The 13335-nt window shown below is 35.2% G+C and overlaps 1 protein-coding gene across 2 annotated transcripts in view; it reads left to right on the top strand.

Moving 5' to 3' along the window:
- LOC136809644 (calmodulin-regulated spectrin-associated protein 1-like) overlaps positions 1 to 13335 on the top strand; it is a 51854-nt gene that overhangs the window by 24553 nt on the left and 13966 nt on the right. The window contains exons 10-14 of one of the 2 annotated variants that reach the window (XM_067066191.1): positions 438 to 614; positions 843 to 951; positions 10861 to 10970; positions 11140 to 11254; positions 11591 to 12183. In XM_067066191.1, coding sequence (XP_066922292.1) covers positions 438 to 614; positions 843 to 951; positions 10861 to 10970; positions 11140 to 11254; positions 11591 to 12183 — 1104 coding nt within the window. Of the gene's footprint in view, positions 1 to 437; positions 615 to 842; positions 952 to 5967; positions 10611 to 10860; positions 10971 to 11139; positions 11255 to 11590; positions 12184 to 13335 lie in introns of those variants that run through there. The other variant, XM_067066190.1, reaches the window with a different exon arrangement.

Here is a 13335-nt window from a genome sequence, read left to right as displayed (position 1 = left end):
AGATATCAAAGTATGGCAAGTTTTATGCGACAATTCGATTTTTCAAAATTAGAAAATCAGGAAATCAAAAATTTATTTACGTTAAACGATATCCGATCATTTTAGGAATTTTTTTGGAAAATCAGAAAATTTACCTGCTTAATTGCAATAATTGGGAATTTCTTTCCCGTTTTACTACCTACAAAAAAACTCATCATCATCTTTCGACCGCGGTCGAGATGATGGATTCCACCCTCAGGCGCCATAAATCGCGGTCGCGCATGGCAGTCTGCAGGTCACTATAATGAAGCCCAGTTTTCCTACTGACTGCGTCAGTAAAATTTAACTTTCTAGATCTTTGAATAAAAAAAACTAAAAGCTTTATATAACCTAGGTCACATTATCATGCTATTTACTATACTCTCCTTTCTTTTTAAAATGTTTTCAATGTTCTTCAGGGCGTACAAATTGTAGAAGATAAAAACGGAGAGAAAAGATTTATCGAACAGCTACACGTTCTGCGAAATCCTTCAACTCAATACGCTAACGGTGGTGTTTTGACATCTTGGGTGGATGGCGGAGTGCAAAATAAAGAACGCCCTTCGCTTGAAGAAAGGGAAGAACGTCTGAGAAAGGTACATTATACAGTACGTTTTTTAAATAAGAACAAAATATATAAGAACGCTTCGCAGGCTAAATTATTAAGAACAAGCTGTATAAGCTGACGGAATTAGATTAGGGCCGGATTAAAAATGGAAAAAAATAGGCTTTTGCGTAATAAGGACTTAAAAAGGCCGGAGCTGAATTAGGGCTGGCGTAAAAAGGGCCGATAAGGTAATCATCTCGTATTATAAACTTTGCAGATACAAGAGAAACGATTACAGTCGATGGAGAGCACACAAATCACCACGTGGTCAAATTTGAGCCGTCTTCAACAAGACAAAGAACAGCAAGATGCTCTCAATCAAAATGGTGAGTGAATATTTTATATTATTTCAGTAGGGTTTGCATAGTTTCGAGTTATGGATACTCCATTATTGTTCTTATAAATAGTTGAAAAGTACTAGCCTGTAGCTAGACTAAGCTAGCTTCACACCGTTCCTTTAATCGATAAAGTCGATCAAATGGGGATTGGCCTACTACACGTCTTTTATAAGAACAAATTTTATAAGAGCATAATGCTTTGATGGCCAAAATATTAAGAAAGAACTAAGAACGTTTAATGCTTCGTGGACTCTAGACAAGTAACCCCTCAAAAGCACCAAATTTCTTAGTAAATCGCATAGAAATAGTCAAAAAATGGTGAAAATAAGATTATTTAAGAATATTTTCAGGTTTTAAACTCTCAAGGAAGGATTCAAAAATTTTGAATGCTCTTATAATAAAAAACGTGCAACAGTACAGTATTGACTGTTATTTTTAATTTAAGTCAACTCAGCTGGGACAGAGAGAATAATTTCCATATCATCAAATTGATTTGAGGAAAATATTTTTCATTGAAAACTAAAATATCTTTCAATAATTTATTAGACAACTATCGTGAAATCTCAATTTTATGGTTAGTGAACTTACGGAGCAAAAAAAAAGAAGATGAAAAATAAATTTCATCTTGAATTCTTTATATAAAAGGGTGGAAAATGATATGAAAATATTTAGAACTTGAACTCTTTCATTTTTAAGTAATTGTCTAGCCTGGCCGAACTTTGGTTATATATAAAGAGCTGCTTTTTTCTCACTAGTGAACGAATTTTATTTTATTTGTTGAGGGTTTACGGGGTTTGTTGCAACTTTTTTCATACGCCAAGGCAGTATATTAGTACTACTGAAGTACGTAAATCACTTTCGCTTTAGTTTTCGATAAATTTATGTTGTCACATTTCACCTAATTCCCCAGTCTAATTAAAAGATCAACAAGGCTAATCAAAACATTAGATTTAATAATGGTTGCTTCTTTGTGTGTGTGACGTCAAAACGTAAACAAATCACATTTATATATCAGTTGTCAGTTGGTTGATTAATCTGTGTATGGTGTAAAAAGGGTAGTTTGAGTGATTTTCGATAAAACTTTATTTTCTAGATATTACGTTAGATAATGTTGATTTTTTGAATAAATACAAATAAGATTTTTCTCAGAGTTTGATTTTATAATTTGTATAATTTTCTATGGCGCTTGGGGGTTTGGTGGTGGTCCGGTGACCACCTTGAAATTTTATAAGAATTCTTTCTTTTTTATAAAAGCGAGTAAAATTTTGTTGAGATTCGGCCGGTCTTATTTTTTTTAGCACTATAAAGTCTCAAATTGTTCTCATTCTGTTTCTTAATTTTAAAGGTGAATTTCAGGATTTTTTAAGTTGCTTATTCCTATGTTGAAAGTTTTAAGCGCTTAATTTGCTGCTCTTTTTTTGTCATTTTTGAGCCTCATTGTTCTTATAAATGTTCTTATAAAAGAAAATTAATTATGTCTTGTGTTACTGCAAATTTAGTCAAGTTTTTTTTTCTTTAGTGCCAGCGGTGCCAGCTTGATCTGAGTGAGAAATTAAAAAGTTGATCAGGCATCATACAGTAATATACCGAATCAGGAAATGTTTGGGAAATGTTGAAGTTATAAATAATCTGATAACGGAAGGTCGACGAGATTAAACTATATTATAAACTGTTCTATCTTTTGATTGATTGAATGATCTAGATTCTCATGTTTGTGGTTATAAGGGTGATATTTTTCTATATGTTGAGAAAAATTGATCCGTTTTTCGTTAGGTTGTGGTTTTAATTCAGATTGACCTTTGTCTTGTTATGTATGTCATTTTGACCTCGTCCATAATTAATTTTTATACTCACTCTAAAATATTGATTTTCGTGCTTTAGTTCGTTGTTTTTTTCCAAGGCTTTGCACACAACGTTTTTTCGACGTTTATCTAACGTTCACAACGTCCATATAACGTTAGATGAACGTTGAAACAACGTTGTGTGTCAGCTGGGAAGGAATATTGACACCTCTTGCACAAAGACTTTTATCAAAATTTGTTGGTTGGAAGTTTTTCAAAGTTGACTTTTTTTAATAAGAAAATTTTAGTCAAAATTTCAGACAATTGATTTAAACAGGTCGTTTTATTTTATAGGAATTCGAAAACAGTCCATTTTTGCTTTTACATAACTGTCAAGATTTTGTTGTTTTATTATGACTGATTTCAGGAGATATCTAATCCTTTAACGTTTTGAATTTGATAGTTTTAAAGAAATTGGAAGCCTTCATTTTTTTTTCGTAAAATACTGTTTAGTTTATTATCTTATGACGGTTGGGTCTATGTTCTTAAGTTTTAGGAAAGAAAATTTCGCAAGTCTAACAAACTCGTTATATGAAACACAAAGCCTCTTTTCTTCTGTCTACACACGTCTTTTCATCAGAAATTCATCAAAAAACATTAAAATGTTAATGCGTCGTTTTAACACGTATAAAACACTGTGTACTTATTAACGTCTCAGCAATGTGTTTTTAATTTATGTTGAAAATTCTCTGTATGCTTCTCTGCGGATTTGAAATGCTGTAAAAAATTCTCTTAAATTGGCTTAAATATTGTCTGATCAAGATAGGAAAGAGATTAAAGGCAAAAACCGATAGAGAGAATATTATGTTTTTTGAGTGTTTATGTGAAGTCTTCGACCTAAAGTAAAATAAAGAGCTCCTAGCCATTTTTATTTTGTCCGCAAAGGAATTACTAAGAGTTGAGAGGAAAAATACAGAGTTTTTTCATGTTTTTATTTCATTTATAATTTTCTTTGAGAGGGATATATATTTTGAAGTTATCTTGAAATTTGGTTTTTCTACGGAAGCAGATTTAGGGAGAAGACTTATATTCTATCGAAGGTCTTTATTGGTTAATGCACAGATGTAATGTGAAATTTTCGTCTCTTTTTAGAAAGAAAAAGTTATTTCTTGGTTCGTACTTTTGATGAATACTTTTTTGTTCAGGCTTTATACTGTTGTTATTTTTTGGTATTTTGAGCCTCAAATCTTTCTTATTCTGTTTTCATTTTGGGACAAAGGTATTTTAAGCTTAATATCCTAACATTTTGATTCTCTGATTCTCAACGCAGAGTCAGAACATTTGAGGTACAACCATTGCAACAGCCATTCTTAAATTGTTCTCATTTTTGGTATTTTGGAACTGTTCTGTTCTAATTAGTTTGTTCTATTAACTATTAAAAAAGAATTGTTTATGAGGTGTAGCTGATGTCGTGTCTTATCGGCATAACGATGTCTGGATTTGCGAAACCAAGGACAATACTCTATACTAATGTTAAGGTGTCATAGCAGAACATCAATAAACTTTGACTTTGACCCCTTTTTAAAGTGGTTGACATGTATGTTGCTACGGCTAATATAATCTGATTAAAGTTCCATACAGTAAGCTGTTAAAAAATTGATCTTCGAAATCATAAGAAATTATATGAGAAAACCCAATATATTTTTCTTGTTAGGGTTAGTCGTAACGAAAATTCTAAAAAGCAAACAAAACTTAGATTCGCAAATTATGAATCGACCGACTTATAGCATGTGAATATTTTTTGTCACGAAAATTTTCAACGTTAGACATGCTTTAAGCTTTTAGAACCAATAAATTTTGGCTCAATTATTGCTGTTCAATTTTTTTCGGGATTGTCAGTCTTAGATATTCTTAAGATCTTTTCGAATTGTGTTAAATTTTTATCACAGATTTAATCTTCTACATTATTCATGATAATGTTTTTAAATTATGAAATTTCGATTATAATTCAGAGTGATGTATGAAGCAGACATCGGGTGATTACACGCTTTTTTTTTTATAAGAATGGTGTAAATCCATTTCATCATGGATATTCTTAACTTTTTCGGGAGATTCATCTTAAAATATTCTTACAGCATTCTTAGGTTAGAATCCTAATTCAGACTAGATTTAACATTTAGTACATACGTCTCAAGCATAAAATGGCATTTTTGTGAAAGGAGTGAGCCTTACTTGGGGGTAATTGACAATTTATATTTGAAAATGTTCTAAAAATGGCATTCTTAGCTTGAGTAGCAAAATTCCATGATGGTGATATTCTTAGCATTATTCTTAATTTTTTGGCCATTTTCATCATGGACATTCTTATAAAGTGTATTCTTATAAAAAAAAAAGTGTGTATTCACTCAGATTCACTCGCTTCAGTTTTTTCTGTCTGTACTCTACTTTTAAAGAGCTAGATCAAAAGAGTTCATAGTAAGTAAGCTTAGAGGGGATTCTGAGGTTTCCCTAATAAATGGGGGTGCTTGGTATAAAGACCACGCTCGGCGGAAGTGGGGAGGCTGGGAAGGCTTCAGCCTCCCACTTTTTAGCAAAATAGACTTTTTTCTCCAATTCCTGGCGAACTTATCCATTTTGAGCCTTTGGCCCCTCCACTTTTACGGTTGCTCTGCCGGGCTGAAAAGACAGATTTAAATCACAGTAGTGGTCCCTAACTTTTGAACATATCTTTAAAAAGAATATCAATTTTTTATGTAGAAAAATTTCGCAATTAGTCTTTAGCCTCTTGTTCGCTCTTGTCATGTAATTTGTGTCAAGAAATCATGGGCCCCGTCAACGGGAGGGCCGGGGGTCCATGCCCCCCCCCCACTTTTTGGTAGACCAAGACATACGTTTTTAAGAGTTACTATTTTAAGCTGGTTTGAGACCAAATCAAACCACAAAAACTATTATTGTCTCCAATTAGATATCGTTTTAAGGTGTTTTGAGGGTGTAAAAAGTGAAAAACGTTCTTCGTCGCCCAACCATGATGGGCAACATTTTTTTCCAAAATGTTGGCCCCAAATGTTGGCCCCCTCACTCAAGATAGCTCGCCGGGACCCATGGAAATATTGACAAAATTATGAATGGGGGCTTATCGGGGGGGGGGGGCTTATTATATCTAGCTTTGCATTCTATGTAAAATGTTATCGACATTTGATGAAAATTATATGCCTTCATTCATAGCTAGAAATAAAATAATGCAAAAAAGCTGACAGCACACTTCAAAATCATATTTTACAAACAGATTTATACTCATTAAAAATCGATTTCATGGTTTGGTTTAATACTGGTTACTGAAATTTGATTATATGAGAATCATGCAGTTTTGTTGTTGTTGTTAAGGAAGCATGTGAATACATTTGACCATTCAATCAAGTTTACACCAATATTGTCAAAGGAAGAATCATTTGACGTAGAATACGAGAGAATTGATATCTTTTGAAACTTTATTTTGATTCGATGGTGATAAGGAAGACTTGCTAACATTTCAAAGTCTTGTAACTTTGACTTACTTCGAATTTATGAATATGGTAGAATTGGTGTACCAAAAACTGGGACCTTTATGATATAATCACCCAAACTTATTTTTACGTTATTGAAGAACACTTACCAACAGACCAAAAAATTGGAAACTTAATGATATAATCGTTAAAACCCTGACTGGTTCAAAGGAACACTTGCTAAAAGACCAAAAATCCCAAACCATGTTCACTCTTGGAGATGTGGCAGACGTTTTAGATGGTGCGTTAGACACTGGAATATCCATTATTGACACCCTGGCCAAACTCTCTGAAATTGCTGACGAAGGAAATATAAACCGAAATAAATGTTTCAATCGATTGCAAATCGACTCTGATGATATCAATAACAATAATAATGAAACGCAATCGTCTAACAACGCTGGTAAAATAAAGAAACCATCCAATAGAAATACCTCTATTTTAGAGGACAACAATTGTGGTATAGACAATGATTCAAACATAGATTTCAGTACAAAGGGTTATATTTACGAGGATGGTAATAGTGGTATAGACAATGATTCCAACAGGGATTTCAATACTGAAAATAGTGACAATCTTCAAGCTCCCCATAATGCAGATTCTATGAACAATACCTCAAATGTTAACGTTCATCAATTATCTATTAATCCAAACGACCAACCACAGATTGAATCTAATGGAGAAGGAAAACATGGGATTAATGCAACAGGAAGTTTTAATAAACAACTCGATATCGATGCTTCGGTCTCCCTGGTAACTATATGTTCAGATGGTATTGAAAGTAATAAAAGCCACATAACGTTTAATGAGAATGGTAAACTAAAACCTGCTTCGCATATCAAAAATGATGTGAATACACCTTCAACTATTGATAAGGATATTGCTCAAAAGTCATTTTTCAATGACACACAATTACAGACTGTACAGCGTCGCTCACATGAAAGTAGTGTTAGCGTACGAAAGAATTTGCATCGAAGAACCACTTTCGTTTTAGAGCAATCTCCGGTGAAAACTATAGAAGAAGCTACAGCTCAGGGGATACCGATTATTGAGGCTCTTGGTGATTTATGTAATGTGGCTGACGATTTTTTGAAAGATTATACTGCTAATAAAGATTCTATCGAGAAGTCTGGGGTGAGAACTAATACGGATAGTCCTCAATCACCTGAAGATTTTGACCTATTGATTAATTCTAAAGTTAACGAGATTTTATCATCATTCCAAAAACTTGATAGTACTGTAGACTTGTTGAAAAAGAAAGCACTTAAAGAGAACTTTTCACATTTGAAACATCAAAAAGATATAGAAACGTTATTCCCAAGTCAGTATCGGGAGTTGCTAAAAGACGCCCAACAGTCGACCACAAGTTCATCTGACTCTGCTTCGAATCTTAGTACGCCCAAAAAACGCCCTGGTACTTACACACTCGACGAAAACATCGAGACTAGTTTACAAGTCGTTGATATTGATATTGATTCTCAAGACCCGGTGACGCCCTCAGTTACATCACCACTTGACGACATAATGGAATCACCTTTCTTTAAACCACAATCTGATTCGATGAGAATCCTTAACAAAAATCTACTATCGTCATCCAAGCGTCTTCCAGACCTCCAAGTTTTCCCAATTGACGTCGATATGGACCCAATCGCTGACGACTCCAAAAATAACGTTGATACAGGATTCAATCTGAGTCGTTGTGAACGTCCAGGGACATATGTTATTTCATCTGGTAGTTCATCCAATGAAAATTCACCTTTACGCAAGCATCGCACTGGTGGTTCAACTTATAGTAAATTAGCAGCTTCATCGAATGAAAATTCACCCTTGAGAATGAAACCTGTCAGGGGAGGAACTTTCACCAAAGCTGACAAGCAGTCTCCGTTTGACCGAAATTCCCCTGCTACGGGAACCTATACTAAAACTTTGTCACCAGAGCATAAGCTCTTAGATTCTGATATACTTGAAAGCAGCTTAGAACGGAATCAATTTCGAGGGACATATAATAAATCTACCAAAAGAGACACTGATTTACTTGAAAGCAGTTTAGAACGGAATCAATTTCGAGGTACACATACTAAATGCACCAAAAAAGACAACGATTTACTTGAAAGCAGTCTAGAAAGGAATCAATTTCGAGGGACATATACTAAATCTGCGAATAAGGACTCTGATTTACTTGAAAGCAGTCTAGAACGGAATCAATTTCGAGGTACATATACTAAATGCACCAAAAAAGACAACGATTTACTTGAAAGCAGTCTAGAAAGGAATCAATTTCGAGGGACATATACTAAATCTGCGAATAAGGACTCTGATTTACTTGAAAGCAGTCTAGAACGGAATCAATTTCGAGGGACATATACTAAATCTACAGGAACAAACTTTGAAAGAAATTCGAACTCAACAGGAACTTATGTTAAAGAAAAATTTGAAGCCATATCCCCAATTCAAGACTCTTCAAACGTCTTAACATTCGAGCGTAATGCAAATGCCTCAGGGACTTATACGAAACGAAAAAGTGAGATCTCTCCAACACATTCTTCGAAATTTGAACACAACACAAACACTTCTGTAACGTATATCAAAGAGCAATCTCAGGAAATGCCCCCAAAACACGAGAAAAGTACGGCATCAGCTGCAAGCCCCTCTAAACGTAAAAGTCGTCCAGGAACTTATATTTTGTCTGGTACAAATTCCCCTCAGAACCTCTCAAGTCAAAATTCACCTTCACATAAATCATCAGATCGCTCTCAATCACCAGGAGAAAAGACAACTGATTCGCCACAAAAATCACCAATGTTTACCAGGAGTCTATTTAAACGTACATCGAATCCAACATCTCCAACGAAAACAAAAGATGCAGAAGACGAGATTCGATTAAATTCATCAGATTCACCAACAAGCATTAATGTCAAATCACCAACAGCATCACCAACACATCTCAATGGGAAGCCTCCTTTACAACAATCAAATACTCCATCAAAAAGACATTCAAACACTACAAATCCTCCAAAATCACCAGTCAGATCTCCTACCAACCATCCACCATCAACTTCCGAAAGGCTTTCAGATTCACCACAACAATCATCTCCTTCCTATTCAACTTCACCAAGAGACTCACATCACCAAAGATCTTCATCAGATTCATCTTCAACACACTGGTCACCTCCAATCAAAAACGCATTCATATTCTCACCAACCAAACGAAGAACTCTTGAACGTTCATCATCCACTAGTGAAGATAGCGTATCACCGACTATATCAACTTCACCAGCAAATTCCAGATCTCCACTCACCAAATCCCAATCTTTATCAAACATCCAAATCCTCATCAACGAAGAACCACAATCACCTGATAAATCCAGACTGGCTGCGTCACAACCTAACCTCTTCGCACTCAAAGATATACGTAAACGGTTAGGATCTAACACATTCAGTAAACTCGGTATGCTCAAAAAAGCAATGTCCACATCGTTAACCAAACTAACACAACTCCATGCTGTCCAAAAAGAGATTTCCTTAAGTACAGAAACCTTAACAGATTTGGAATCGGAACAAGATATAACCCTTACATCACCAGCTTCCTCGACATTCAACGAAAGCGATATTGCCACATCCTCAAATGAGAATCTCTTAAACGCTTCAGAATCAGACTCCAACATTACCAACTACAAAACTTTCTCACATGCTGACACATTGAAATCCATGAAGACTATTGAATACGATATCGAAATTACAGATGATTTAGTATCCGACTTTAACGACGAACAATCTTCATCAGAACCAGTATCACTTCCAAGTCAACCCGATCAAAATGTTGAGAAAATTACCAACAATAACGGAGTTGTATTGCGTCAAAAGAAAGGTCGTTTAGCAGTGGATGAATCACATACATCAACTTATGTATTAACCAATCAACAGAAGCGAGGAACCTTCGTCATAGCTACAGGTGAATCGTCGCCAAAACATGCAATGACTGAAACATTGATTTATACTGATGACCCATCTTATACCAATGAAAACGAAAGTGAAAGTGCAATACCCTCAGATAGTATACAGAGAAATTCTCCGCTGAGACGCCGAACGACCGTTGATAAGAACCAAAAACCTCGAGTAACTGCTCGAATGTCAAATGAAGGATCGCCTTCCGACCCATCAGGAGCTGGCTACCACCCTTCGGGACCTAGCTCTAAATCACCTGAATCGTCACCAAGAAGGAGTAAACGCCTCAATAAACAGACCACACCTGTTCATACTAACTTCTTGAAAAGGAAAAGCAACAAGGTTTCAAGTCCTAACTTGAAATTGAAACGAGAAGAAGGTATAGGTTAATTTAATGACCGCTTTATTTTACTTAGTAAGATGAGATTTTGGGAAGAGGCAGCAGTGTTGTTGTTGCAGTGGAGTGTCTTTAACTCGAATCTCCATAACTCGAACAATCCCTTCTTAACTCAAAGAAAGAGTTTGGGAAGATTTTGTTGTATAAAATAATTGTTTAGTCCAAATATATTCAACTAATTCATTTTCAGGAAAAAAGAATATAACTCTCTTATTTTCTTGTCACTTTTCAGAAGGGGATGCTCCGCTCAGTTCACGTTTAGCTGCGCTTCGTATGAAATTGGAAGAGAAACGACGACAGTTCGAAGAAGAAAAGAAAACCAAACTGAAAGAATGGAACGAGGTTAGTCTTTTTTTTTGGAATGGTTCTTGAGGTTCCTGGAACTGATTTTTTTAATCTAACATTCAATTTGTTTACGAAACCCTTTTTGTACCTTGCTTATGGATAATTCTCTCTTCAATTTGATCACCCCGTAGAATTTTACGCTTAAAAACTAACACATTTTTTGTAGGAGCGAGCGCAAGCCTTGCAGAGCGCTTTCTTTGTTTCCATGGATGAAAAGGAAAACAAAGACCCTGTCAATGCGGACGCCTCAGGAACCACTACACGACAAGAAAGTACACATGGTGAGATTTTTCTGTCCCCTTGAAAGACTTTACTTAAAAAATCTTCATGGAGCAAGCAACCTTCGCGATTCTAGGTTTTTTGGATGTCTGTTCATCAAACAAACATTATAGCTAACGCAATTTTTTCTCGTGTCTTCTCGCGTTAAAGTGTATCAATATCGTAATGTCGTCATTATGCTTTCTTGGTTCACAACTTAGCTTATAAAACCAAAATACAGTAACTTTGTTGAGACTTTATTAAAAAGAATTGAAAAATTTCAATGAGTCCTTAGCATAACTTCTTTTCTTTTTCCTTACTTCAAATTCACTTTTTTTTCTTCATCCACAACCAACCAGGTAAGAAGTCTGACATCACTCCTCAAGACTACATCCGTCAGAAACAATTAGAAAAGCAAAATTCACCCGAACAACAAACTGAAAAGAAATCCTGGTTCTTTGATATCAATGGCCAACAGCAGGACATAGGAAAGCAAAAACACACTCCAAACATCAACGGTGAAGGGAACGCCCCAACCGCCCCTAACCCACCTTTATCCTCTACAATCCCTGACGAGCAACCATCTATTCAATCAACAGACCAGAAAGTAACCTCTATCCGCACTTCATATCAAGGAGTAGAGCCTAGTTTCTCACAACTTCACCAATCTGCAGTACACATTAACTGGTCATCTTACAATGGTACAGAGGCTAACTTCAAGCCAGAAAGTCAGCCTACGCTTCCAACCAATCGAGCTTCATATCATGGACCAGAGTCTAGCTATCACAAAGAAACACAATATCCAACCAACGCCAACAGATCCTCCTACACTGAAGGAATGACACCAACTTTATCAGCACTTCAACGACTACAACAGACTACCAATGAACTTAGCACGCACATCTCTCAAAATAGTTCATCAGCGTCTGAGCAAAGACATCAACCAGAACAGGTAGGACTAAAAATTTAGTATGAATCTCTTTCGGCTGCTAGTGGGATTGAACGGTATAATTTCTGATTTTCCATAGTACCGTATGTTCTTCTCGGTATTTGATCTGTTTTCATAATACTGTTGAAATTCTCTAATTCGACATTAAATTGGATTTCCATCAAATGAGGGAGCGTATGGAATAGTAAAGTGTTGTTTATGTTTCTTGTTGACGGTGAGTTTCAATATTATCAAATAAGGGAGAGTATCGAATAGTAGAGCGTTGTTTATGAGAGTTTCTAGTTGATGGTGACTTTCGATATTATCGATAACTGGAGCGTAACGATAGAAGGACGTCGAATTAGAGCGTGTTTCATTTAATCTCAGCAAACACAGCTTCCCATATCTTTTCTCCTTATTATAGAAATCTTTCTATTTCCTTTTTCTCTTTACAAGACAGCTCTGTGTGACCGCATAATATTCTGCATATGTGAATTGTCGATTTGACAAAGTTTTTAGTTGCTATATAGTTAACAATTATTTGAGTCGTGTCTGAATCTAAAATTGGATAGAGAAAAATATAGATAGAGAGTTTCTTTCGTATTTTCTCTGCAATCACCAGCCGGAATTGAGAAAGTTGGTTGTAATTCTGCTAATTGGTTGATAATGTTGATTACTTCCTCTCGTTGAATGATTGATGAATGTAACCTTGTTTGGTTCAGTATCAAAATTTCTAGCATTGTATAATTGAAACTTTGTTGAAACTTTGTCAACATTTTTTGCGTTTTGAAAGCGATGAGTATTTCGATTTTTGAAGCTTGTTTACGTTCAACAAATGGTAATCTGGCCTTCTTTGTAGACTCGGTAAGCTTACGTTGTCTGTGCGAGAGAAATTTGTCAACACTGTAAAGGTTGATTGTGTGATTCTCCAATTCTCACTTTGTCATCCTATAATATTGACTAGTTTTTTTTGCGACGGAAATTCAACGTTATCATACTACGTTTAAAAGCTTAACATAGATATCGTACATTCTTAGTGTAATCATAATGTTTTTACTGTTCCTGTATTTAAGGCTTGATCTGTTATAATAGAGAGTGCGATGAGAAAAAATCGAGTTTGTTATCAAAATATAAGACATGAGATTCTAGATTAAACTTTTGCTTGCTTGAAAATAT

This window comes from Clytia hemisphaerica, unplaced genomic scaffold (genome assembly GCF_902728285.1).
Source record: "Clytia hemisphaerica strain Z4C2 unplaced genomic scaffold, Clytia hemisphaerica genome assembly, whole genome shotgun sequence".
NCBI lineage: Eukaryota > Metazoa > Cnidaria > Hydrozoa > Leptothecata > Clytiidae > Clytia > Clytia hemisphaerica.
This window is presented reverse-complemented; position numbering and strand designations above follow the sequence as displayed.